The following is a 27,889-nucleotide window of genomic DNA, read 5'->3' on the forward strand; positions in this document are numbered from 1 at the left end:
TACAGTAATAATAGAAAACTCTCAGTTTATGTTAGCTTTGTATCAGACACAGTGCTATGCTGTTTACATGGACTGTCTAATTTTATCTTCATAATAACTCTGAATTGCTTCTACATTTTTGCTACTATGAATAAGGCAGTCATACAGGTTTTTACATTGACATTTCCTCTTAAATTAGTTGTTTGAAATGTTTTATAGAATAAAAGTACCTGCTGCAAGAGCACAATTTTATAGTTTTTTTTAAATATACTGCCAAGCTGACCTCCAAAAAGACTACCATTTTACAATACTTCTTGCACTGATGAGATTATCGTTTTTACATAAACCAACCAAAACTTCTTCGCAGTGATGTGCACTTATTAGAAAAGCTGACCATTTTTTTTGTTGTCTGTGCTTTCATAGGTAGAATAGTTGGCTGCTCTAACTCTTATTAACACTATTAGCAACATTAAGTCTTAATGTTGACCTATGACTGTTGTAACACATCAGTTCTTTGAATATTTGGTATATATTCAACTTTTATTTGTACTTTCCTTTCTTAATTTGTTTCTCTACTCTTCAGAAATCTTTCCTCTTTGTATCATTAAACCCACATCAACTTCTCAACAAAAATTTCAACTCGTTACATATTTGTTCCCCATCTACAGTAGATTTCAATGAAATTTTTCAGTTTTCTAGGTTACATATTTTATATTTTCATGCCTATTTCTCTTTTATTACTTCCTTTACCGTCATTTAACAACGGTACCTTTATATGTTGTTTCAAGCCTGGTAAGATGAATCACTTACTATTGCTTTTTATTTTTCCCTTATATTTTGGTGTTTTTCAGTGTTACTTTTCTATATAAACTTTCTCTTTTCCTTTAAATTTTATTTACTTTCTGACATCACCAATCATGGACTATTTATGAGTGAGCTATGCATGGCTATGTCTTTTATTTTCTCAGGAAAACAGCACTACTGAGTGACTATGGCATCCTATACAAACTTCAATCTTAGGTCATAGCTTTATGAGCCCCTGGTTTCACAGCCCCAGAAAGTCTCTTTTGATATATCCTAAATATAAACTTTTCTACCTCTATACTCTATTCTAGAAGATTACAAATGACTCTTAATATGCAATCAAATCTATAAACAGACTTTAGAGGAAACACTATAGCCTTCCCACACACAGAAACAGAATAATTCTCCCAATGGGACGTACTACAATTTAAAAAAAAGAAAAAATCCAGGCTAGGCACCTGTCTCAAAATAAAACACATAAAATAAAATAAAAACCACGGAATCATCTAAGTGTCTCTTCCCTTACACTAAACATTCAGTCAATCACCATCACATGTTTTGAATCATCACCTTCTGGTGTCTGCACTTGATTCTGCCTTCACTAGTACTCCAAATGTCAGAAGAGAAATTGAGGTGGATATGGAATGTATGTCCCAAAGAGTGACCTTGATGACCTCTGCACTCTTTGTTATAGAGAATAATGTGCAAAGCAGAGGATGGGAAGAATCAAGAAACAAAGCATGGCCAATGGCTTCAAGAAATGCAGTAATGAGAAGGGGAGAGATGAAGGCCCAGGGGAAAGCGAGTTCCTCTGGGTAGTACTGGACACCTGAGGATGTGCTGTGGGGAAGATGTCAGTAAAAGAAAAAAGACAGAAGATTTAATAAAGAGAAGAAATAATTAAAAGAGGGATGAAGAACATAGTTAAAGAAGTTAGTCTTGGAAAGAAACAAGGACACAGCTTCTTCTGAAAAACAGACAAAAAATGAGATGAATAAAAACCTGAAAAAGCTCAGAATTTTGGGAGAGAAAAGTTGAGGGAGACCACATTACATATTTTCTTTGTGGTGTAAAGTCATGGGGAAGTTAACCCAGATTTGTTTCATCCCTAAGAAAAGCCTCTTGCAACACATTTATTCTTCAGAGAAAGAAGGCTTCTATTGGGTTTAAGCATCATTTAAAAATATTGAATAAAAACCATGTAGTCCTAGCTACAAGGATGATTTCAACTTTCTCCTACAAAGCACCACATAAATACTGCAAGTTACAGGTGTAACAGCAACCCAAAAAGTAAATAAAATTTTCTTAATATATAAAAACTACCTATTAATGGAACACAGCTTTTCCTTTTACGCTCAATGCACTGCAATCACTTCTGAAACAATGCCAAGTGATCATCTTCCAAATATAATACTTAATATAAAATATAGAATTCTGAAGTCTAGAAAACAATAGAGATTACAAAGAGGTGGGACAGTAAGTTTCAGTTAACTAGAAAACACATAAATGTGCTTTACCTCTCGTATTTCGTGGCCAGCTCCTCTGTATGACTGCAAGTCCTCCAAGATGCCTTCTGCATCTTTTAATACTACATTCACCTGATTATAAATTTCCTTCTCAGACTCTGTAGGCTGGGCATCTAAATAGCAGGAAAGCACAAGAAAATTTACAGTGACATGATTTTTTTTAAATACATATGTAACTGTAAGCAATTAACAACCCCAATTTCCAAAGATGAGTTAATTCTATTCAATGTTAACTTTGCACTTAAGAAAAGACTAATACTTTTTCCACAGATCTACATTTAAATGACTAGCTTCAAGTTTATATATATTACAGAAAACAAGGCAACACCAAACATTACTAACTTAGTTTAAGTTCCAAATTAGGACCTGGTGTACTAAACCAATCTGAGAATTACAATTAAAAATTTTAACCGTGATAGTCTTAACAATGACTTTTCCTACTACAATCATCACTATCACTGTAAATGCATCAGAAATGATCGATTTTAATGCAAAAGAAATAAAAGCCTACTAAAGCATGTTGCTTATCTATAGTTTAAGACAAACTATTTTTATTTTCCTATGAAGTTCATTTTACTTTTAATGACTAGGTTTTGATATAAAAAAGTAAAAACTTTAAAAGAATCGTTTTTAAGTGCTCCCCCTTTTCTAGGGATCACACTAGTGTCTCAACATATATGATAATGTAGGTTGTTAAAGAAGGGAGGATATATACATCTAAAAACAAACCCAAGAGAATATCACTGAACTATTCTGCTGATGACTACAAGGTCAAGGTTCCTATGCAGAGGAGTTCAAATTATAAAACTGCTCCACAATTACTCAGCTGCTGAAAACAAGATACTTCAAGCTACACTACAAAACTATTACTGAAATTTTGAAATACTAAAGGAAAATTTGAGTTCCTACACATTTGGGAGTAAGAGAAAAATGAAGGAAGAATTACAGTTATAAAAAGCAGAATCAGGGACACAAACATATGGGCATTTTCACCACCTGTGGTGTTAGCTGCAAAACATATGTTAATGGATGACTAAATGTGGATTTCTCTCTGCTTGACTCAAGTTAACAGTTGCTTTTAATAATACTGGTCATTTGTTCTCTAAGGACAAATCTTTCTTATTTTAAGAAAAAAGGGAGACTCTAAGAGGAAATGAAGATTTTTTTCATAAATCTTTCCAAGCAGGCCACATTCAGCACCACAGGTAAGGCATAAAGCACTTAAAATTATAAACATTATGATTATAATGTTTTAGAGAAAAATGACTGGCAGAATTTCTCCATGCTAAAATTTTCTCTTATGAGGGGAAAGGAATCAGTCGAAATTTATAAGATGAAGTAGGAACGTTTTTAATACCATCACACTGCTCTTTAAGTTGAAAAATATTAACAAAAAAGAAGGTTTTTGATAAATCTTTGTCTATCAATCATATAAAACTAGTTAACTAGACCTTTCTGCTCCTTTTCACCTCACCACAAATACACAATGATGTTTTTATTCCTTTACTTAGAATATTGTAAAGAAACTTTGTTTACACATGAAACTGGGTGTAAAGATCCCCAAAAACTGTAACTTTATTTTGTGCTTGGAGCAAGTCATAATTCAACCAGCCAAATAGTCAAAAATATACAACATATTTTTTAAAAATCAACAATTACATTACCAAATTTTAAACTCAACATATGTAAAATAGTACTACAGCAACAATAATAAAGTAACATTCATATGCAAAGTCAACTTAAGAATGTGTTCACCTATCTGTTCCCTCATTTTTCAAATTTCTTTTCAGAAATCATTTTTTTAGGAAGAAAATACTGTGACAAAATAATTATACAAGAGGAGCCAATTGAAAAATTAAAAAGACTCTCTATCCAAGGCTACAAAGGTATTATTACTAGGAACAAATACTGACATTGCAACTAAATGGTTAGCTTTCTTATAGATCAAGCTTTGTTATTTAGCAGCAATGATTTACTGCTAAATATTTTACATTTTGCCATATTTTCCAATGTAATAAACATACACTTTTTTTTTTTAAAAAAGCACACTTCGTAACTTTTATACTTACATCAGATGTAGTAGAGAAAAATAAGTTTTACATGCAAAAAACGACAGTCTTACACTTTTTCATATGGAATTGTGAAACTACAGACGTAACATCAATAGTAAACATGTACTTAGTTTGAATTCATGAAGTGGGAATTCATGACAAAGGACAATATTTCAGCTATCTATTATATATCAAAGGTATTTGTGAAGTTTGAAAATGCTAGACTATGTATTTTGGGTGTGGTGACTAACTGTTAACATAAAAATGTGACACTGAGACTTACATACAAACGAAACATTATCAAGTAGACTTAAGTAGACCTTGTAAGTGGTTAATAACTAGTAAAGGTTTAATAAGTACCAAGAAATTTAAAAATAGAGAAGATTTAAGTTTCCCTTTAGGGTGAGAAAAACACCCAGCACCACAATGATTAAGCATTTTTTAGACTGTCACAGGAAAGTCACATTTATAATTTTGAAAGCTGCTGAAGACTGCTGTAGAAATGAAGACAAACAGAAAATAGCAGACAGGTAAGCACTACTTTACTGAAAGCAAGTCATGCAAAAGGGTGAAATACTAGGAAGGGGGAAAGGCTGGATAAAATAAAGCTTTTTTTATTTTCCCCAAAAATGGTACTATATAATGCAACCAAGACTTGTCACTTTGATTTTCCACAGAAAAAAATCGCTTTACTATTTCAAAAAAAATCAAAATAAAAGTATCATTTAGACATTTCACAAAAGGACATTCAAAACTGTAAAATAATTTATCTACTACTGAGAGTAGACATATTCGTTAATCATCAAGCTTAGTTTTTAAAGCTGTTCAAGGGAAATTAAGGCATGTTTCAATTGTTCTTATTGAAGATAAATTAAAAATTGTAATAACTTCACACTAATTACCTTAAAGGTGGAGGTTAGAAAAACAGTCACCAAAAGTAACTGCTAAAATTGAAGTCATTATAATACAAAAGGAAGCAAGAACTAACTATGAAATGAAAAAATAAAAAGTCAACATAAAAATTATAATTGGGGTAAGAGATCTTTCTGCTTTAATTTTACAGTATTTTACATTTAATTTTACATTATTTTCATTCAATAAATCTATGCAATCTACCTCTAAGTTACATCAAGACACAGACCAGAATGTACAGTACGTACCCCTGGTACACATGTAAACTCAGTACCTACTAGATTTTCTATAATACATTTTGAATGAATGAGAGGGTACAGAGACATAAATAAGTCTCCAGCATGAATTAAGGAAGACCACTATGCATTTTGATCTCTGAATAAAATATCATCCTATATCATTTTAGAAAAATAAATATAAGAAAGATGCCACCAGAATAAAGATATTTCAAAGTACAGGGCAAAAGCAATTGAAACTATCCAAGAGATAAATGAAAAAATAAGTGAGAGTAGGTCCCAATATTTCTAAATGATAAAGGGGAAACAAGTAACACAAAGGACACAAGAAATAGAGGAAACGTATGACTCAATGGAAAGGCACTATATCAGAATCAGAGAAAATATATGCTATTTCTCCCTTAACAAATGACTAACTCTATTTACTCTCTTATTTTGATCTACCTGGAGATAAGTAAATCAAGTTTAACAAATACATATTGAACTTCTATCATTTAAAAAGCACTATGCTAAGATTGGGAAAGGACACAAAAAATAAATAAAAGTCTCTTTCCTCCCAAGAACTAGAATCTAGTGACCTAGTAGATATAGGAGTTACTCAGGTAAAGATTTGTCATTAGAATAAGCTATAAATTAACATTTTGTTATAAAATGGGAAATTCCAAGAACTAGAAGAGACTATAGAGGCCCCTATTCAGTGCCTTTTTTCCTTTTTTTTTTTTTTTTTTAAAAGACAGGGTCTTGCTCTGCCATCCAAGCTAGAGTGCAGTGGAACAATCATAGCTCACTGCAGGGGCACACACCACCATTCCCAGCTAATTTCGTAAAAAAAAAATCTTTTGGACAGGCAGAGTCTTGCCATGTTGCTCAAGGCTGGTCCCAAACTCCCTGACTCAAGAGATCCTCTCGCTGCGGCCTCCCAAAGTGCTGGAATTATAGCCATGAGCCACTCCACCTAGCTCCATTCAGAGCTTTTTATATGCTGTCATTAGCATAACTGCTGCCAAATTTAATGGAGCAATTTTGGGCTTATATTTTAATTGAACTATTATTAAATAAAAACAAAATAAAATCTGATCATATAGGTGTAATCTGTTCTAAGGAAAAAATCCTTCTATCAAGACTGGAAAATGTTTCACTGAATGTAGAACAACATTTCATGCCTTAAGGTCTTTGTCCGTGTTGTTCCTTCTTTCTACCGTTCTTCACTGTATTAGCTCAAAACATTCTAATTTCACTCTCCAAAACCCAATTCAAACATCAACAGCAGAAAGTCTTCCATGAGGGGCCAAGTGCGGTGGATCATCTGAGGTCAGGAGTTTGAGACCAGCCTGGCCAACATGGTGAAACCCCATACCTACTAAAATACAAAATTAGCCAAGTATGGTGCTGCATGCCTATAATCCCAGCTACTGAGGAGGCTGAGGCAGGAGGCTGAGGATGGAGAATCGCTTGAACCCAAGAGGTGGAGTTTGCAGTAAGCCAAGATCACGCCATTGCACTCCAGCCTGGGTGACAGAGTGAGACTCCATCTCAAAAAAGAAGGTCTTCCATGATGATTCCCAATCTACTCACTGACATTTAAAGTTAGTATCTTCCTGAGCTACACGTTGAAAATAATGTTTAAAATAAATAATGTAAGTAAAACTATGAGTTTTCTGGCAGGTGGGTGCCTGTAATTCTAGCCACTTTTGGGTTGGGAATTGAGGTGAGAAGGTCACTTGAGCCAGGAAGGTCGAAGCTGCAGTGAGTTGAGATCATACCACCGCACTCCAGCATGGGTGAGAGACCAACCCTGTCTCAAAAACAAAACAAAACAAAATTATGAGCTTTCAATTCTATCTTCTCCTACTAGATTGAGAGCTCCCAAAGGTATGGGTTGTATCTTAGTTATTTTGCATCCCCAGCACCTACTGGTATACAGGAGGCAAGCCATAAAGATATGTCGAACTGAAGTGAAAAACAGTTACAGGGGTTGAGAGGGGAGTAGTAAATTAAGAGAGTAACGATTTACTTTAAATCATTTACTTTGCAAACTACAAGATTCCATTAAATCACGTTTCAATTTTATATATAATATGACACAAATAGCCAGGAAATCTGCATCAATTATTTCTATAGTTGCCCAACTGCAGAGATATATTGGGATAGACTTAACCAATTAGAATAATGGAAACAGTAAAACTAAATTACTCTGGTGACATGAATATTAAGGTGCATCTAGAAATAAACAATGCAGAACTAATTACTCTAGCAAAAATAATGTGGCTATATCTTAAGTTATTGGGAACTAGCAAATCAATTATGTTGACAATTTTGGGTCTGCTACAAAACAGTATAAAACAGTTTAAGAGAGCACCCATCTGATGGGCCAAGGTCACTATAGTAGCTTAATGATAAGGTAAGCTTTCACAAATGCGTTATTTCCAAAAAGAAGAAAAATGTGCAAATGGATAGGAGATGAAATTAAGATAATGCCAATGTTAGAATCAAAAGAAAATGTATCTAAAAATCTACATAAGAAATAACAATGGGCAAACTAACTCTAGGCTGGTATATAGTATGTCGTCACTAAATTTCATTTATAGTACGTCAGTAAGTATAAAACCGAAAGATCTACATTGGCTGATACAGGCAACAATATCTGCCTTTACAGTTAACATTTTATATGTACTTCTATATTATAGGTTATTATTGTTGTTGTTTGCAATTTTAACCATTTCCTGTCACTATTATTATTTAAATTATAACAATGTACCAGGTGCAGTAGCTCACACCTGTAATCCCAGCACTCTGTAAGACCAAGGTGGGTAGATCACTTGAGCTCAGGAGTTTGAGAACAGCCCAAGCAACATGGTGAAACCCCATCTCTACCAAAAATATGAAAAATTAGCTGGGCTTGGTCGCATGCGCCTGTTGTCCCAGCTACTCTGGAGGCTGAGGTGGGAGGATCCCATGAGCCAGGGAAGCAGAGTGAGACCCCATATCCAAAAAATAAGTGTGTGTGTGTGTGTGTGTGTGTGTGTGTGTGTGTGTGTGTGTGTGTATCTAAAATCATTCAAACACTCCCACAAAATGGAAAGCCAAGACCAAGTAATCTTTTAAATACTACATTTAAATTTATGCTTCCCACTTGACCACAATATAATGCGAGGTTTACAAAAAGATCAAGTGCCAAGTCTTGAACAAGATCTTGACTGAATCAAAGCCAAGATTCTGTAAACGTAAGGAATTTGAGATAAAGAGGAAAAGGGAGACAGAATAGCAGAAAAATACACAAGACCAAGTTGGAAACAGATGCAAATAAACTAAAATACAGCTCTAATGTAAGTTGCCTCATTTGAAAGAATATCTTCAAGTCAGCAATCTGCTCAACATCCCCAAGCTGATTAAAAGTCATGCTAAACATGCACTTAAAATAGCACTGGTAAATTGTTGAGAAGGGTCAAGAAAACTAATATTTATCTAATATTTAACAGTATTTCCCCTAAAAACCCAATTTCTTTTGAAATCCAATTTCATATAGACCTGATATTGATATTACTATTCTTTACTAGCCTGTACACAGTACCCAAACTATAAGAGATTCTTTATAGAAATGGAATAAAAGTCAAAAATAACCAGAGACCACAAATTATTCTACAAAATGAAGATAAGCTAAAAATTGATGTGTTCATATGAACTGCCCTGGTTTAAAATGATTCATAAAATAGAATAAATTACATAAAATCATAAAAACTACATTGAAGTTGCAGGAGAAGGCAATGACTTTCTGGGGGTTTATTTTAAATGATTTGTTTGTTTTGTTTTTAAAATCAGAAAACACCTTAAATTTTAAGTATATAAAAATATGTTCAAACACTTTAACCTCAAATAAAAATGTAAGGCATCACATGATGTAAAACCTAGGGAATACCTCTTCACCCTTTCCTAACAATTTTCTATTGATCAGTTAAAATAGCATCATTCACACTAAAACATCAATTTAATCATTTTTCTCAATTGGACAACCAGACAAGCTAAAGCGATATCAACAGCCAACAAAAGCAAAAGCTTTGCAACATGCATTGAGGTCAATGACACTTACCTGCCACTCTTAGACCATATTACAATAGGTCATGCAACATAAAACAAACAGAAGGCAAATTACTTAAAGGTCTGTGAACCCATTATTTTTCCTTTTATTTAGAGTTAGAAAAAATAAATTCCTGAAATAAATACATTCCATTTTTTTAACTTTTCAAATTATCTGCAAAGATTAAATAATTTAGGTTCACACTTACCTTTTAATATTATGCCCAAATTACTGAGCTCTGAATGGCCTTCATGAACAGATATTTGAAACACTTAAATATGCACCCTAGAATAATTGAAACCTTGTCGATTTTTCTTGACTACAATAAAAGTTTTCCCCAAATACTGCTTCTATTAATAAATCTTGAGGTAGTATTTGACCTTTCCAACAAAATTTTTGCATAAAAATGATTTCATCAGAGAATAGATCTCAAATTACAAAATAATCTCCAACTAAGAGATATAAAATCTCTTATAAAAACTCAAATAAAGACATTTTATCATCACAATTTAATCTACAAAATAGGACTTCCAGTTCTAGAAGGCACCAGAAATTTACAAACAATTCATAGCTCAGTCATGCAAAGCAGTTAAAAAGATGGCGAAGTGGAAACATTCATTTAGTGCAAGACAAACGCAGTCTACTGCAGGCAAAGAGAAATAGATATAAAATCATCTTCTCACTTTCAAAATCAAGGAAAAAATTTGGCCCCTGCTCAAGGTCTGTGCATGTCAAAACTTTAAGAAGATTCCCCATGTTAAGGTACCTGTCAAGACAAGAATGAGAAAAGAGAAAATATCCCTTTATAAAAAAGAACATCTGAAGTTTACTTAAAGAAAAATAGTAACAGGGAAAATGTTCATTAGGCCATGAATTCATTCTTCAGGTTACCCAGAATGTGCTCTGGCAGACAGCAAATCGGGTTCTCAAGGTGTTGGTATGTAGGACCTAGAGGTGAAATGTGGTTTTCCTGTACACAATGGCACAACTGTTGCTCTAATTCTTCTCAAAATTCTCCCAAGACAAGTTTCATTAATGGCCTTATAATGAAAAATTCTTTAAGTATTCCAATAGTGCTAATATTCTGAAAAAGAAATTTCTGATCAAGAATTATTTACATGTAATATTGTTAGCATAGCACTGAAATAACAATTTATTTCAAAGCCAAATATTAATACATTTGGCCACAGCTCACCTTTGCATCTTATCTTAAAACAGTATAATGTAAAACTTACTTCCTGCATGAGATTAAATAAAGCATATATTTCTAACCAAATTTGGATTGTTAATAATTTGTGGAGGTTATGGAGAGTACTGACTCAAGATATGCAGCACAATTCTGATTTTTAAAATAAAATTGTTATAGGATTATAAGTGAATATTGTTTGACATAGTCACTAAAGCATACTATTAGAATGTTCATCATAAGGCTACTTGCTTCATGGACTAATGAAAGGACAGCACTGGCTACAGACTCAACATGATTTTAGCAAATGAAAAACTAAATTATACATATGATGGTGATGTTTGCCTACGATTAAGAAAAAAATCATGCAACGTTTGTTTGATCCCCATGTTTAATTAACAAATATTCTGGCTGGCCTTCACTGTGGTGTGAGTATAATTCATCTTTCACCTTTACCATTATGCACCAGCTGTGAAGGGCTAAAGAGACTTACTTTCAAAGTCCAAGAAAAAATGTGCTGCATTGTGGTCTATGTCCCTGGTTAGCACCTTAATGAGATTACCCATGCCAGCAAACCTAAAAATAAAAATGGCAACATCATTTAGTTCCAGTAAAAAATTTTAAGCAGAGGCCTGGGATTTGGCAAAGGCTGGCTTGCTCATAATTATCAACAGGTGCAGGTTTATATGATTTTGGCAATGAGAATTTGGAACAACAAAAGCACATTTGGCTCTGAGTTTATAGCTCCTGTCCCTCTTTTCCACATATTAAAAAAGTTACATAAGGCAAGATGGGAAAAAAGATTAGATTTCAACATACAACTTGCAATATTTACATTTTATTGCTATCTATGTCAGTGTTACTTCTTTAAAATTTTTGAGGCATATATTTCTCAATTTAAATTAACAGCAAAACTAGATTTCTCAAATAAGTAAATATAGAGACCATTATTTTCTAAATAATAGGGATATTTTCCTTCTTGCAGAATCAAATCCTATTGGGAATACAAAGAAGACAAACCACATTTAACCATTAAAGACTAAAGAAAGTTATCAATTAATGACCCATCTAAAAAAACTTTACCACACATAAAATATTTTTGATATCTTCTATCTCCTAAGATTAATCAAACGTTTATTATTTAACTCTTAGACTGAATAATCAACTATATACAACTATACCATGTATAGAACTTAAAAGTTAACACAGCAAACAAGCACAATAGGGAGCCAGCAATTATCTCAAGTTACTAAGTTTGCAGAGGAAAAAAAGTAAAAATATAGCATTGGCATAAATGTTGCCCAAGATTTGCCATAATGCAGTGAGGATGAAAGTGGGAAATGGGGTCAGAAACATCCAGGAAACCAGGTTCAAACCTGGAAGGTGGAGTGACAAAAGGGAAGGCAAGCTACGGTATCACAGCTACCCACATTCTCCTCCCTCCAGCTGCTATACTTTTCCTCTAATTGCTGTATGTTTTTCTCCAAGGATCCCATTGCTGGCAAATGTAAATAAAGCAAAACATAAAACAACATTTTTATTAAGAAAGAAAAGACAACTTGCCACTCACTCTCATTACAAGAAGCTTGAAAAAAAGTTAGCACTTCTTGTCACCTGTGGCATCCCCCACTTCTTACACCTACTCTCCAACATTAGCATTTGTTTCTAACTGTAAGCTTCCCATGAGGAAATAAATGCCTGCGTGTAATAGTTACTTGCTTTAGAGATCAAAGTCTGATGTATGGAAACACAAATTTTTTATAAAACATTAAAAGCAATCTAATTTATTCACGTATGGTAAGTACTGAATGGTTCTTCTCTTTTGAAACAATATTCCCCCAATGGGAGAGATAGAGATCTATCTTCTTTTTATATTAATATTTTTATTACACTGAATTTCAATGGTCTGATTTTGTAAAATATTTTACACAAATGGATTAGGTGACATTAAAACTAAGAGAGAAATATTTAATATTTCATCTTAATTACCTTATACATTGTAAAACATTTAGTAATACCAAGCTTTTATATTAAAGGAAAGGAAAAACATTTTTCTTAAATCATCACACCCAAATAATTACCTCAAATTGGTTACTAAAGTTATTCAATAGATTTTGGAAGAAACCATTTGGAAGTAGCATATTTTACAGCTTTAATTTTTAAAAGCTTTCCAAGATATATGGAATGACTGTTTCCAAACATATACAAAGTTTCTCACTAACAAGAACTGAGACCAAATTTTTTAAATATTACCTAGTGGTATCAAAACTGTAACTACAGATGAAAAATATATCATGAGAATGGACTATAATTATTTTAGTAGGAAAAAGGCAGCACACCATTTGGTTTCAAGAGTTTAATCTATGGAATCAAACCAGAAATTCAACTCTAGCTTTCTAGCTATCTGACCTTAAGGATGGTGGTTAACCCTTCTGAAGACTCATTTCTTGATTGGTAAAACACAGATAATTACAGTAACTATTTTAAATGCCTATTATGAGGGTTAAATGAGATTAAGCACTGACTCACTCAGCTTAGTGTCTGGCACACAGAAAACATTTAATAAATATTGGCTGTTGCTGTAATTAAAACCTAAATATCACAAAACAACCTTTTAAAAGTAATAATGGCTCTATTTATTTCAATATAAACCTGAGTCTTTATCAACAAATTTCAATGTTATAAATCAGAACAAAGCCCATATTTGTCAAGAATATTTCTGGAATGCTGTCCTAAAATTAGTTCTATTAACAGGAAACCATCATCAGGTATAAAGAAGAGGGAGATTAGGTTTCCTTACCTTTTTACCTGTATGCACACAGTCCAACCTTGGGGAAAATTTTGGAACTAGCCAGGTATGTCTGTTCCATTTTCCTACAGCTCCTTTTGTAAATTTCTTCCTCTGTATATGGTCCTTCTTTCCAGGCACCCCAGGGTAACGTGATTTTTTACTCCTCATACTTGGGGGTATGACCACTACATTAGACTTGGTCCTGACCTATTTACTCTCATAAGAATTGAGAATTTCTTGCCTCTTTACACCATACACAGACACTTAGATTGAAAATGGCTCAGTTTATCTAACACAGTGTTTCTCACTATTAACATTTTGGGCTGAGGAGTTCTTTTGTTATGGGAGTCTGTCTCACATTGTAGGAAAAACAACAATATCTTGGGCTTCAATCTACTAGACACCAGTAGCTGCCCCCCATACAAGCTGTGACAATCAAAAACGCCTCTAGATACCACCAAATGTCTCCTGGGGGCAAAATCACCACTGAGAACCACTACAACAACTGCTGTCCAGTGCAGAAGTTCCCTCTACCACACAGCACACAAGATAGATGCTATGTAGGCAGCCCATATCACAATGTCTCTTCGAACAGAAAGTCATGGAAGTTTTTAAAGATTTAAAAACAGTTCCATTGCAACATTATCGGTTCTCCTACTCTGTATAAGAATAAACAAAAAATTAAAAACATAATCCTATCTTACTATATTTTAACCCAGTCGAAAACCAAAATAAACCCTTCTGTCCTCTCACTGTGACTATTTTCAATTAACAAGACAGCGGTTAATCTTCAGCTTAGGTAGGACCAGACTGCCTGGGTCTGAAACCCAGCTCTGCCACTTCCAAGCTTTGTGACTTTAGTCAAGTTTTTTTTTTTTTTTTTTTTTAACTTCTCCATTCCTCCATTTTCTCAGGTGTAAAAGGTGCATAATAATAATATTCACCCCTGAGCATTCCTAAATCATTAAATGGGTTAATATAAGCACAGTATTTAGTTCCATACCCGGCAGTTTATTTACTATTACTGTTGCAGCTGTCAGAGCAACCTAACTGCAGGCTGTGTTCCCAGTAGCAGAACCTATGGAATGTGAGGCGTGGGCAGATGCCACAGTCATACTTCCTGCCATAGAGGATGACAGTCTGTCACAAGAGAATGAACCAATATTACAGTGCAAAGTGTTAGAAAGTGTACTGGAGTCATTAATTTCCATTCATTCCCGAGTTCCAGCTGTCACTTCTCTAGGTCAGGTTGCTTGATTTTCCTCTGGTTATTATTATTATTTTTTTACACAAAACCTTGAAAATAACTTGCATCCTCTGGTTTTAAGATATCCTAGTTTTTTAAACCAATATCCCTTTTAGCTATTTAGTTGAGTTGGATTTCTGCCACATTCATCTAAAGAAGTCTAGTAAGATTTCTAAGTTTCGAATGAATAAATACATTTGACATGAACGATACCAAAGGATTTAAGATTTTAAAACAGTCTATATAAAACTTGACCCAAAACACTATTAATATGTTTTAGTGGTACTACTTTAAGGTAAATAACAAATATTATCATTTAGAATAATAAATTAAGCCTTACTATCTGAATTTAGAAGGAAAAGGCTAAAGAATTCTCTTTCAAATTATTTTTTATCGTAATCCTTGGATTTAAATTAAATATTGCATTTGCTAAATAAGCTAAAAATAAATTTAACACAAATACATAGAATCCAGACACAGTTTACTCAAGAGCTGTCCTATGTCTTGCGAAATATTTTCACTATGAGCCCTTAGATATTTATTTCCACATTGACAATTTATCTGGAAAGGAACATGCCCTTCCTGGCCGGTAGTCTGTGGAATGTACTTTTAAGCTCACAACAGGCACTTAAATACATTAGACCATTTTCCCATAAAACATTTAAAATTAAGTTTCCTTACTTAATTTTACAATAGAAACAGAACTATATGCTACAATTACTATAGTATTTCCTCTCTCTTTCTAGAAACTTCCTAAGAGATGTTGTTACTTCACTTTTTCCTGCTCAAGTACTTTTTAATGCTGTCTCTTCTTCCTAGAATGCTAGTCCCAAGATTTCCCATGGCTGGCTTCTTTCCATCCTTCAGGGTTCATTTCAAAAGCCATCTCTTTGAAGACTTTTCTCTGCCAATCTTCTCAAAGGAGTTGCACTGGCTGTAAGTTGTACCAGTGATAATCTTCCACCTACCTCTTCACCCAGTTTATTTCTTCAGCATGCTTCTCACAATCTGAATTACTCTAATTGTTCAGTGTCAGTTTTCCGCACATTCAGCTTATATACGTGTAAGTGGCCCGTGAGAAGGAGGGGAAGGAAAGAAAGGTAAAAAGTACACTGACCAGCTTCACTTTAAATCAGGGTTTCTTAAACTCAGCACTACTAACTTTTGAACTGTACAATTCTTTGCCGTGGGGGACCGTCTGATGCCTTGTGGGTTGTTTAGCAGTATTCTGGGCCTCCGCCCACTAGGCCCCTCTTATCACCCCTGCTGTTAGCTGTGACAACCAATAACACCTCCAGACATTGTCAAATGTCCCCTGGGAGGCAAAACTGCCTGTGGTTGAGAGCTTCTGCTTTTAATAAAGGACTACCAACCTGAAGTGAACTCTCAGTTTGCTACCTCATTCAATCTCCTCTCCCACTTTCCCAGGTGATTATTCCACACATTAAAAAAAAAAATCTTATCTTCCCCATGATCTCTTTTAAAAAAAAGAAAGAAAGAAAGAAACCACAAACCCCCAACAACCCATCCTCCATTCTCACTTGCAGGAAATGACCTCACTATTTTTCACATGTGAAACACAGAAACATCTATCTTTTCTACTACTCTTTCTTCAAGAGTAACCAGATGCCCACCCTCTGTTCCTGTTTCCTGAAGGACCACCTTTCCTCTGGGGCACCACTTCTCCCACCTGCCTTCGTCTGCTCAAGGACTTCAGGTGCCCTCTACTACAACGTCACCTTTCCTGTCCCCTTTATAGCAAGACTTGTCAAATGAACTGTCTGTAGCTGTTTCTTTCCACTTTTCAAACTCCTATTCTTTCAACTCATTCCAATCTGGCTTTTATGCACACTACAATAAAGCTGTCCCTGTCAAGGACACCAAAACTTATATTTGACTAAGTCTAAAAGACAATTCTCACACTTCAACTTACTGAACTAGCAGCTCTTGACCCAGTTAATCACCCACCCCTTCCTGAAAACGCTTTCTTCAAATTTTGACATTCTACACAATACAGTCTCCTGAGTTTCCTTCCTACTTCAGTTTTTCTTTTTCAGTACCTTCTGTTTGGCATATATGCACTTATTTCTCCCATCTTAAAACATAAACAAAAATGTTCCTTGATTCTATTTCCCTCACCAGTCCCCACCCTATTCCCTTGCTTCTCTTTGCAGCAAAATTCCTTAAAAGGAATAGTCTAACACTCAGCATCTTTTATTTCTCTCCTTTCATTCTCTGTTAAACCTGCTGCAATGTGCCTTTTATCCCCATCCCTCACCATCAAAACTGCACTGGGAAGGCTATCAAGTAACTTCCATGTTGCTAATTTTAATGTCCATACTCAGCCCTCACACTTTACCTTGCCTGTCATGAGCATCTGCCCTGACACTCTCCTCATCCTTCTCAACACACTTATCATTAGCTTAAAGGGCAGCATGTCTCACCTCCCCCACTGCCACACCTCCCTACTTCTAGCCACCCTCACTTCTTGCCAGGGTTGCTGGACTCCCTGTTTCCATCCCAGTCTCCTCCTACAATCTCTTCTACCTATAAGAGGCAAAGCACTCTTTTAAACATATAAATTATCCTTTGTCTGCTCAAAGTCATGCAATGACTTACCATCACAATCAGAATAAAATCCAAATCCTTTACCAGGTTGATATGATTTGAATTTATGTCTCTGTCCAAATTCAATGACAAATCAAAGACAATGGGGAAAATGCCTCGAAGGCATCTCAGAGACCTTTGTGACAGACCCTCCCATCACAGACTCAGAAGTCTAGGAGGGTAGAATGGTTTCACAGACCAGGTCTAGGGCCTGGCTGCCCAATGCTCCCTGCATCCCAGTCACAGCTAAAAGGGTCCTAGATTATGTCTCAAGCTGCTGTTCCAGTGGGTACAAGCCACGAGCCTTGGCAGCTTCCATGGGTGTTAAACGTGGTGTGTAGACAGCAAGAGTTGTTGAGGCTTGGGAGTCTCTGCCTAGATTTCAGAGGATGTATGGAAATGCTGGGATGTTAAGGCAGAAGTCCACTCCAGGGGCGGAGCCCTCACGGAGAACCTCTACTAGGTCAGTGTGCTGCGGAAATGTAGGGTTGGAGTTCTTACACAGAGTCCTCACTGGGGCACTGCTTAGCGGAGCTGCGAGAAGAGGGCTACCATGCTCCAGACCCCAGAATGGTAGATCCACCAACAGTTTGCACCATGTGCCTAGAAAAGCCACAGAGAATAGCCATAGGAGGTGAGACCTGTAGAGCAAGAGGGGCAGAGCTGCACAAGGCCTTGGGAGCCCACCCCTTACATCAGTGTGACCTGGATGTGAGACATAGAGTCAAAGGAGATTGTTTTGGACCTTTAAGATTGAACAACTGCCCTGCTAGGTTTCAGGTGTGCATGGAGCCTATATCCCCTTTGTTTTGGCCTATTCCTCCCTTTTGGAATGGGAATATTTAGATAATGCCTGTACTCTCATTGTATTTTGGAAGTGACTAACTTCGTTTTGATTTTAAAGACTCATAAGTAGATGGGACTTGCCTCGTCTCAGGTGAGACTTTGGACTATGGACTTAATGTGGAGTTAATGCTGAAATGAGTTAAGACTTGGGGGACTGCTAAGAAGAGTTGGTTGTATTTTGCAATGTGAGAAGGTCATGAGATTCGGGAGGGGCCAGGGGCAGAAGACTATGACTTGAATTTGTGTCCCCATGCAAATCTCATGTCAAATTACAATTCCTAGTTTTGGAAGAGAAGGCTGCTGGGAGGAGAATGGATCGTGGGGGTGGACTTTCCCCTTGCTGTTGTGATAGGGAGTTCTCATGAGGTCTGGTTGTTTTAAAGGTTGGGGCACCTCCCTCATCTCTCTTCCTCCTGCTCCAGCTATGAAAGATGTGCCTCGTTCTTCTTCCATTTCCATCATTCTAAGTTTCCTGAAACCCCCCGCCCCCGCCAGCCATGTTTCCTGTAGAGCTTGCAGAACCATGGGCCAATCAAACCTCTTTTCTTTAGAAATTATCCAGTCTCAGGTAGTTCTTTATAGCAACACAAGTAGAGACTAATACAGAGGTCCTACAACATCTCACATAATCTACCCCTGACGTACTCTGGCCTCATCTCCCTTCAACTCTCTACTGCACACATGTGCATCAAACCACAACAGCCTGCTTGCAGTTTCCACTACTCAGTAAGGCCTCACCTCTTCAGAGAGAATCCTTGGGCTACCTACCGATCTATAACTTCCCCTTCCACCCTCCTCTCTATCCCCTTCCCAAACTGATAGTCTGCACCATCTAACACATATTCCTATTATTCTCATCTATTTACTCTGTCTTCTGAGAAGAAGACAGGAGCTTTGTTTTGTACACCACTCTATTGTGAGCACCTAGAACACTGCCTGGGATATAGTTGGTATTCGTTAAGTATTTGCTGAAAAAATACATGATTAAAAACAGAAAGAGAGGCTGGGCACAGTGGCTTACACCTGTAATCCCAGCACTTTGGGAGGCCAAGGTGGATGGATCACCTGAGGTCAAGAGTTCGAGACCAGCCTGGCCAACGTGGTAAAACCTCATCTCTACTAAAAATACAAAAATTGGCTGGGTGTGGTGGCAGGCACCTGTAATCCCAGCTACTCAGGAGGCTGAGGCAGGGGAATTGCTTGAACCAGGAGGCAGGGATTGTAGTGAGCCAAGATCGTGCCACTGCACTCCACGGGAAACAGAGTGAGACTCCATCTCAAAATAAAATATCGTAGGATCCTTAAGAATTATACTACATCCACTCTGCCTGTGCTCTCTAAATGGGAAAAGAAAGCCTAGATGACAGCACGTCTGTTTACAGAATGGTGTACTCAACATTCTAAGCCCACTATTAAGACCTACTCCTCAGAAAAAAAAAAATCATTTCAATAAATTACTGCTCACTGACAATGCATTTAGTCATCCAAGAACTCTAACAGAGATGTATAAGGAGATGAATGGTGTTTTCATGCTGCTAACACAATATCCACTGTGCAGCCCATGGATCATGGAGTAATTCTGACTTTTAAGTCTTAGTAATTAAGGAATACATTTCTTAAAGCTAAACCTGTCATAGATACTGATTCTTCTGATGGATCTGAGCAAAGCAAATTGAAAACCTCCTGTAAAGTTCACCATTCTAGATACCATTAAGAACCTTTGTGATTCATGGGAAGGGGTCAAAACAGCAACAGGAGTTTGAAAGAAGTTGATTCCAACTCTCACGGATGACTGTGAGGGGGTTCAAGACTTTGGCAGAGAAAGGAATGGCAGGTGTGGTGGAAATACCAAGAGAACTAGAGCAGAAGTTCATCTTAGAAGGGCCTTAAGATGTGACTGAATTGCGGTAATCCCACGATTACAGCAATCCCGTTATAAAAACTTGAGTGGATAAGGAGTTGCTTATTATGGATAAGTGAAGAAAATGGTTTCTTTCCTTTTTTCTTTTTGGAGATACAGTTTAACTTTGCCATCCAGGCTAGAGTGCAGTGGCACAATCTTGGCTCACTGCAACCTCCACCTCCCAGGTTCAAGCAAGTCTTGTGCCTCAGCCTACTGAGTAGCTGAGACTACAGGTGCACACCACCATGCCTAGCTGAATTTTTTGTATTTTAGTAGAGATGGGGTTTAATCATGTTGCCCAGGCTGATCCCGAACTCCTGAGCTCAGGCAATCTGCCCACCTTGGCCTCCCAAAGTGCTAGGATTACAAGCGCGAGGCACCATGCCCAGTCAAAAATGGTTTCTTAAGATGAAATCTACTCTTGGTGAAGATGTTGTTTAGACTGTTAAAATGAGTATTACATCAAGAAAGCTGAAAAAGCACTGGCAAGGTCTGAAAGTACTGACTCCAATTTTGAAAGTTCTACTGAGGGTGAAACGTTATCAAACAGCATCACACGCTACAGAGAAATCTTTCATGGAAGTGTCAACTCATGTGGCAAACTTCATTGTTATCTTATTTTAAGAAATTGCACAGCCACCCAACTTTCAGCAACTACTACTTTGATCAGTCTGCAGCCAAACATCCAGGCAAGACTTTCCACCAGCAAAAAGGTTAAGACTTGCTGAATGAAGGCTCAGATAATTGTCAGCATTTTTAATTAATAAAGTATTTTTAAATTAAGGTATGCACTTTGTTTTTTAGACATAATGCTATGGTACACTTAATAGACTACACTGCAGTATAAGTATAACCTTTATATTCACTAGAAAACCGAAAAATCTACATGACTCACTTTATTGCAGTGGTCTGGAATGGAACCCACAGTATCTCAGAGGTAGGTCTATATATCCTTTGAGAGACGTAAGTGTGACTTCAAAATAGAAATAAGAAAAAAATAAAGACTAGCCTATATCATAATTCCAATCTTTGTAAAACAGAACAGCATAATGTTAAACATAATAAGCTTTAAAATGTAGGTTTAAGTTTTAATTAATTCCCTCTACACAATAAGTCCTCCAATAGAGTCCTATTTGAAAGCTGTTCACATCTTCTGAGAAGGAATTAAAAGCAGATTGTCAATTCTGTCTGTCAAAATTTTATAAGGACAAATTCCAAAATCAATTACAACAGTATCACCTTCAACCCACGTAATATAATAAAGAATGAAAAGAAATATGAACTGTTAGAGAAAAAAGGAGATACTCAAAACATACTTGGTTCTAAGAAAATTTCAAAACAAATTTCAGAAGAATGTTTTATGACACTGTATGATATTATGACACTGTATTAATGTCTTACACCTTTGAATCTATGGTGATTAAAAATGTGTGAATACTTATCAAAATTATCACTAAAAAGCCGCAATCATTTTTAGTGTTGAAGAGTAGTAATTTCTAACATTTATCTAAGCTGTGAATCCTAGGCAAAAAGGTCTTCTAGAAAACATCTTACTATAAAATATTCCTGAGTTATAGTCCATGCAAAAAAATTACTTAATATTAAATACGCCATTTTTGTCTTACACATCAGATATTGAGACATGTGAAACCTAGTGGAATCTAAATTTGAGATGATGGATTAATGTGGAATTCAACTGTTTCTGCTTTATTTATCTGCCAAGAAATTTCTGACTGGGCAAGGTGGCTCACATCTATAATCCCAGCACTTTGGGAGGCCAAGGAGGGAGGAATGCTTGAAGCCAGGAGTTCAAGACCAGCCCAGGCAACAAAGTGAGACCCTGTCTCTACTAAAGACAAAAAAATTTAGCTGGGCACAGTGGTGTCCCCCTGTAGTCCTAGCTACTTGGAAGGCTGAGGCAAGAGGATTGCTTGAGCCCAGGAATTTGAGACTACAGCTCACTAGCCAGTATCATGCCACTTCACTCCAGCCTGGGAGACAGAGTGAGACCCTGTCACTTAAACAAGTTAATTAATTAAAAACATAGAAATTTCTGGTGCTCATATAACACAAACAGTGAACCCTAAAAAATATTAACAGAATGGAAAATCAATACGGAAAAGTATGACGCAACTGTCATTGACAATGGAACAACATGACGAAGGCCAATTATAACAAAAACATAACAAAATAAAATAATTTTATAAGTAAAAATATAGTGAATTGCTTTCATAATTCTTCATCGAAAGACATACCACAAAATATATGAGATTCTGAAACTGCTTTGTTATACTTGATCAGCAGCTATCATATATTTTTAAAGGCTGCCTTAACATTTAAAAAGCATTAATATTGTGCTCTGAAGATAATGCCAACAGAAAAAAATTAATAAGCAATTCTTTCAGAGAAAGTAATCCACCTGCTGGCATCTGCTTAATAAGTAATAAAACTGATGGGCTCTTAGAGAACAATTACAGAAATACGATATGATGCATTTGGAAAAGATTCTTTTGATCAACCTGCTCCACGGGAAATGCTGAAGATAGGTAGATGCAATCAAAGGTTAAAAGAAGGCAGAAAGTTGCACAGCTTTGCTATCCTGAAAAGGCAGTTTAAACTGTCTCTCATCACTCCACTGCCACATTTCTAGATCTAAGACTTGATGGTGAACATTTCTTAAGTGACTGTAGAAAGCAGCATGTATAAGCTAAAATAGTAACAACTTTACAAAGACTTACATCATATCAGCAATCTCAGTAACCCTTCTGAAATATTCAGGGCACCATCCACATCAAATATTGCCCAAAGTCTGTTTATTGAACTGCTTCTAAGAAACCGTAATATCACTTGAAAGCAGGTACGGCACAGTGGCTCATGCCTGTAATCCCAGCACTCTGGGAGGCCAAGGCAGGCGAAACACTTGAGGTCAGGAGTTCAAGACCAGCCTGGGCAACATGGTGAAACCGTGTCTCCACTAAAAATATAAAAAATTAGCTGGGTGTGGTGGCACGTGCCTATAGTCCCAGCTACTCGGGAGGCTGAGGCACAAAAATCTTGAACTCGGGAAGTGGAAGCTGCAGTGAGCTAAGATTGTACCATTGCACTCTAGCCTGGGCCACAGAGCGAGGCTGTGAAAAAAAAAAAAAAAAAAAAAAGAAACAAGAGAGAGAGAAAAAGAGAAAGAAAAGAAAAGAAAATGTCACCAAATGGAAATCGAAAGGTGGGAAGAAGAAAAACAAAGGGGCCTTTCAAGTCCTGTCATAATTTCCTCCAGCAGCAAGACAGCTAGAGCTCTAAGCTCTAGCTTCTTGTGGAACTCCCAGCAGCAGTGCATTCTCCGGCCCCCTTCAAAGGTCTGAGACTCCAGGCCTATCGGGTTCTTCCTTTAAGCTCCTAAATTCTCCCAAATCCATCTCTTCCCTTTTGTTCCCTCAGCCCAAAAAGTAACTGCTGCTTCTTGTGGTTTCTATTAATATCTAAGTTACCTCAGGCATCTCTTTTGGCTCAGGTTTCCAACACTTGTGAACTAAATACATATATTAAAATCCCTCATTTTAAAATGGTTCTGCTTTCCTGGTTGGAATTTGACTGATATCAGGGAAGTTCTACAGAATAGCTTAATCCTTAACCTTACTAATACTATCTAACTCATCACTAACAAGTACCAGTTTAGCGATTAATACAGTGATCCTTTCATTCTCCATCTTTTGCGAAATGTAAAGTAAGATTCAGAGTGATTAGCACAACAGGATTCAGGTATTCCCGGGTGCCAGTGTTAATAGCAACACAGTAATACTAAAATCTCCCCATGAATCCCTAGCAAGTGTCAAGATCAATATATTTTAATTTTAGCTACTAAATTATATGCAGTTAAGTTACGTGACTTAAATAAATGTGTCATGAATGAACAATGGAATGAAAACTGGGAGACTTGATTTCTGGTTCTGACTCTATCACAAAATGTGTGACTTTATACAAGTCAATTTACTTGTTAGACTAAATCTCTTACCCAGCTTCTGGCTATTATTCTACATCCATTCCACTTCACCTTACCTAATGCTGACATCTAGTGGATGGATACACTTAGACTTCATATTACGGAATGAAAAATCTTATTTCACCTATTTCTTTTGGGTCATGTGCAATGGATATAATAAATTAGGAAACCAATATTGTTCCATACATGGAAGTGAACCACAGTATTAGATCAGACTGTCACGGAATCTTCTGAGTCTGATTCAAAGGTTACTGGCACTTTTCCATGATTCCAGCCATAAAAAGTTAAACCACCTTTTCTGTATAACGGGAGGTAGATAAAAGAAGAGTTTAACCACCAATGCAAATTAGTGTGAGAGTCACATTATTTAGACCATGAAAGCATAGAAACACATCCTGCTGGCCGGGCGCGGTGGCTCAAGCCTGTAATCCCAGCACTTTGGGAGGCCGAGGCGGGTGGATCACGAGGTCAAGAGATCGAGACCATCCTGGTCAACATTGTGAAACCCCATCTCCACTAATACAAAAAAATTAGCTGGGCATGGTGGCGCGTGCCTGTAATCCCAGCTACTCAGGAGGCTGAGGCAGGAGAATTGCCTGAACCCAGGAGGCGGAGGTTGCGGTGAGCCGAGATCGCGCCATTGCACTCCAGCCTGGGTAACAAGAGCGAAACTCCGTCTCAAAAAAAAAAAAAAAAAAAAAAAAAAAGAAACACATCCTGCTACAATGGCTTGCATCAAGCACAGACAAAGAATATGAGAAGGGCTAGCACAAAGTCTTAAGGCAAGTAATACAGAAGTTTCTGGAATGAGATGTGATGGAAATATGCAAAACAAACAACTCAAAATGACCTATTTTATAAGGACTATGAAAGTTTCTCTTGAAAATGCACTATCATTAGACAAATATAGTATTGTGAATTCATTTTGCAAACAACATTATTTTAAAATCTATGAATGCAAAATAATAAATTTTATTTCATGTTAACGACTCAAAAGAGCCTGGTCACACAAGTCCACTGTCACATTTAATTATAATTAAAATATACAATTATTTTAATTGTGTATATATATACAAAACACATTTAAAGTGTTATATATATATTTTTGAAGTAGCATTCTGCTTTTAACTATAGCTTTCTTTATATGTCATGATGTAAAATAAATATATGCCAGTAGTTTCAATGATCAGTTGTGAAAAATATTGCATTTTAGAAAAGTTTCATTTCATTATATATTTCAAAATTATACTAGGCTGATGTGAAAGGCAAGGGCAACGGGTAATTGGGTGGAAATGTAAACTACTATGACAAGTTTGGGAAATTAGTCTGACATTCCTTCTGAAGTTCATGGGCAGCAGTCACACAATGAACTATACTACTGTGCCAACAAATTAATTCCAGCTACATACAACAAAGATGAATAAGAGAACTATAATGCTATCAGAAAACTGTATACAATATAATACCATTAAATCAAACATCTTATTAAAAATACTGGTTATTTCTAGGGGAGACAATCACAGGATCGGACAACTTTAAAGACCTTAGAATTATTCTAGCTCCTAAATTAGTGGTGGAATCCTGAGAGTCTTATTTCGAGGCTTCACCATTTACAAATAAAGTATGCACACTCTTGTATGAATCAATAATTTTAAATGTTTAAAAATGTAAAGCCAAAGCCACTGATGCTCAGGGAGCACATACATCTCACTGAAAGATGCCCACAAAAAAACCTCTGAATGGAATTCAGGTGCCTGACTCTCAGACACATGCTATAATGCATGGATGATCAGTTTTTAAAAATGTATCATATATAAGCCTCAGATACTTCTATATATTTAGCATTTACAGGTATCGGTGGTGGTAGTTGTTTTAAATTAAACAACGTTTTCTTAGCACCTGTCTGCCAATGGCTATGATGAATACTGAATATCTGGTGCTGAGGAATTCACAAATAAGTGAAAAAGACCAGACAAGCAAGTGTGGGTATATTTTTAAATATAGAAACAAGCGAAGGGCATTCTGAACACACAGAAAAAAGAATGCCTAACCCAGTCTTGGTAAAGTAAATTAAAGCTCCCCAGAAGGGCAGATTCTTAATTATTTCTTTCTTGTTTGCTATTTATTTAAATTAGGAATTCCAACATAAAGTACCAAAAAAAAAAAATACTATTCACAGTCTGTCACCCAGATTAAAGCTATAACAATTTGGCAATCATTGGTTCAGATGGCCTACATTTTTGTGTGTGCACTTGACCTCCCAACCTCTTTCAATTAACTTTCCTCCCCTTCCCTCCTCTCTCACTGAAGATAATCAGTATTTTTTTTTTTTAAAGTATTAAACAGAGATGGAGGTCTCACTATGTTGCCCAGGCTGCTCTTGAACTCTTGGACTCAAGGAATCCTTCCATCTCAGTCTCTCCAAGTGTCAGGATTATAGGCATGAGTCATCACATTAGGCCTTTTTTATTTTTTCCAGTATGGTTTCCTTGCCAAACATATTTTAAGATTTTTATTCCAAAGGTATGTATTCATCATAAACTATTAATACAGTATTATTCTGCTTTTCAATCTGCATACATGATATACTGTGCATATTCTTTGAAAACTGGATTTTCTCACTCAATGGTTTTTAAAAATTATCTATTAATATGTTCATTCATTTTAGCTATTACCTATTATTCAATTATTCAGAGAAACCCATTTACTTATTCATTCCTCTATGATGGACAATGAGACTGTTTTCCACTTTTAAATATTAACAGTTATGCTTTACACCTTCATACACACACTACATATACTTAAGCTCATGTACAAGATTTCTACAGGGCAGCTATCTAAAAATGAAAAGGCAACTGTAACATTACTAGATGGTGCTAAATTGCTCTCCTACGTACTTACATCAATTCTGTTCAACAGGGAGAAAGATTTCCTTTTTCCTGTCCTCCAAAACCTCAAGTTTAATTTTTAGAGTCTGAAATGTCTCATTGATGTTTAAATTTGTAGTTTCTTGATTATCAGTAGCACCTCTTTGTATTATATGTTTACATGAGCCATCTGTGAAGCGTATATGCATTTCCTTTGCCACTTACGATCCTTACTTTTTTGTTTTCTCAGCCCCACTTCTACCTTTCTGCATTGCTGGGGCTGAGAATGCAAATGACATTTCCCAGACATCTTTGCCAGCTGGCTTCCTGTTAGATTATGTCAATAGGAGGCACCGGAGGGTGAGAAGACAGGAGAAGAGAGACGTTATTGATTAGAGCAGGCTAGCAGTTGCAGAAGCAGTGTGAATAGGGTGATCCCAGCATCTAATACCCTAATTAGGGACAGGTGCAGCCTGTAGGGTCCAGCCTAGTGGGTGGCAGCAGCTTGTCTCTGGTAATAGGAGCATCACAATTTATTTTTTCTTTTTTTGAGACAGAGTCTTGCTCTGTCGCCCAGGCTGGCGTGCAGTGGCATGATCTCGGCTCACTGCGGTCTCCACCTCCTGGGTTCAAGTGATTCTCCTGCCTCAGCCTCCTGAGTAGCTGGGACTACAGGTGCACGCCACCACGTCCAGCTATTTTTTTTATTTTTAGTAGAGACAGTGTTTCACCATGTTGAGCAGGATGGTCTGGATCTCCTGACTTCGTTATCTGCCCGCCTCGGCCTCCCAAAGTGCTGGGATTACTGGCGTGAGCCACCGCACCCGGCCCATCACAATTTCTTATTTTATCTTTGCTACTCT

General features: G+C 36.4%; 1 protein-coding gene and 1 non-coding gene across 25 annotated transcripts in view; both read right to left on the reverse strand.

The window, feature by feature from the left end:
- CYRIB (CYFIP related Rac1 interactor B) overlaps positions 1-27,889 on the reverse strand; it is a 172,348-nt gene that overhangs the window by 23,021 nt on the left and 121,438 nt on the right. For 9 of the 24 annotated variants that reach the window (XM_064384585.1, XM_064384584.1, XM_064384586.1 and 6 more), the window contains 2 exons: positions 10,267-10,349; positions 2,301-2,422 (listed from right to left, as the gene is read on the reverse strand). In XM_064384585.1, coding sequence (XP_064240655.1) covers positions 2,301-2,422; positions 10,267-10,339 — 195 coding nt within the window. In that variant the 5' untranslated portion in view covers positions 10,340-10,349. Of the gene's footprint in view, positions 1-2,300; positions 2,423-10,266; positions 10,350-11,262; positions 11,346-27,889 lie in introns of all 24 variants that reach the window. The other 15 variants (XM_064384594.1, XM_064384592.1, XM_064384593.1 and 12 more) reach the window with 3 other exon arrangements.
- On the reverse strand, positions 932-1,058 carry LOC135278165 (small nucleolar RNA SNORA25). The gene has a single exon (XR_010345718.1). It is a non-coding gene; the product is annotated as a small nucleolar RNA SNORA25 (small nucleolar RNA).

This window comes from Aotus nancymaae, unplaced genomic scaffold (genome assembly GCF_030222135.1).
Source record: "Aotus nancymaae isolate 86718 unplaced genomic scaffold, 86718_ANA_hifiasm-v0.15.2.pri h1tg000036l, whole genome shotgun sequence".
Taxonomy (NCBI): Eukaryota; Metazoa; Chordata; class Mammalia; order Primates; family Aotidae; genus Aotus; species Aotus nancymaae.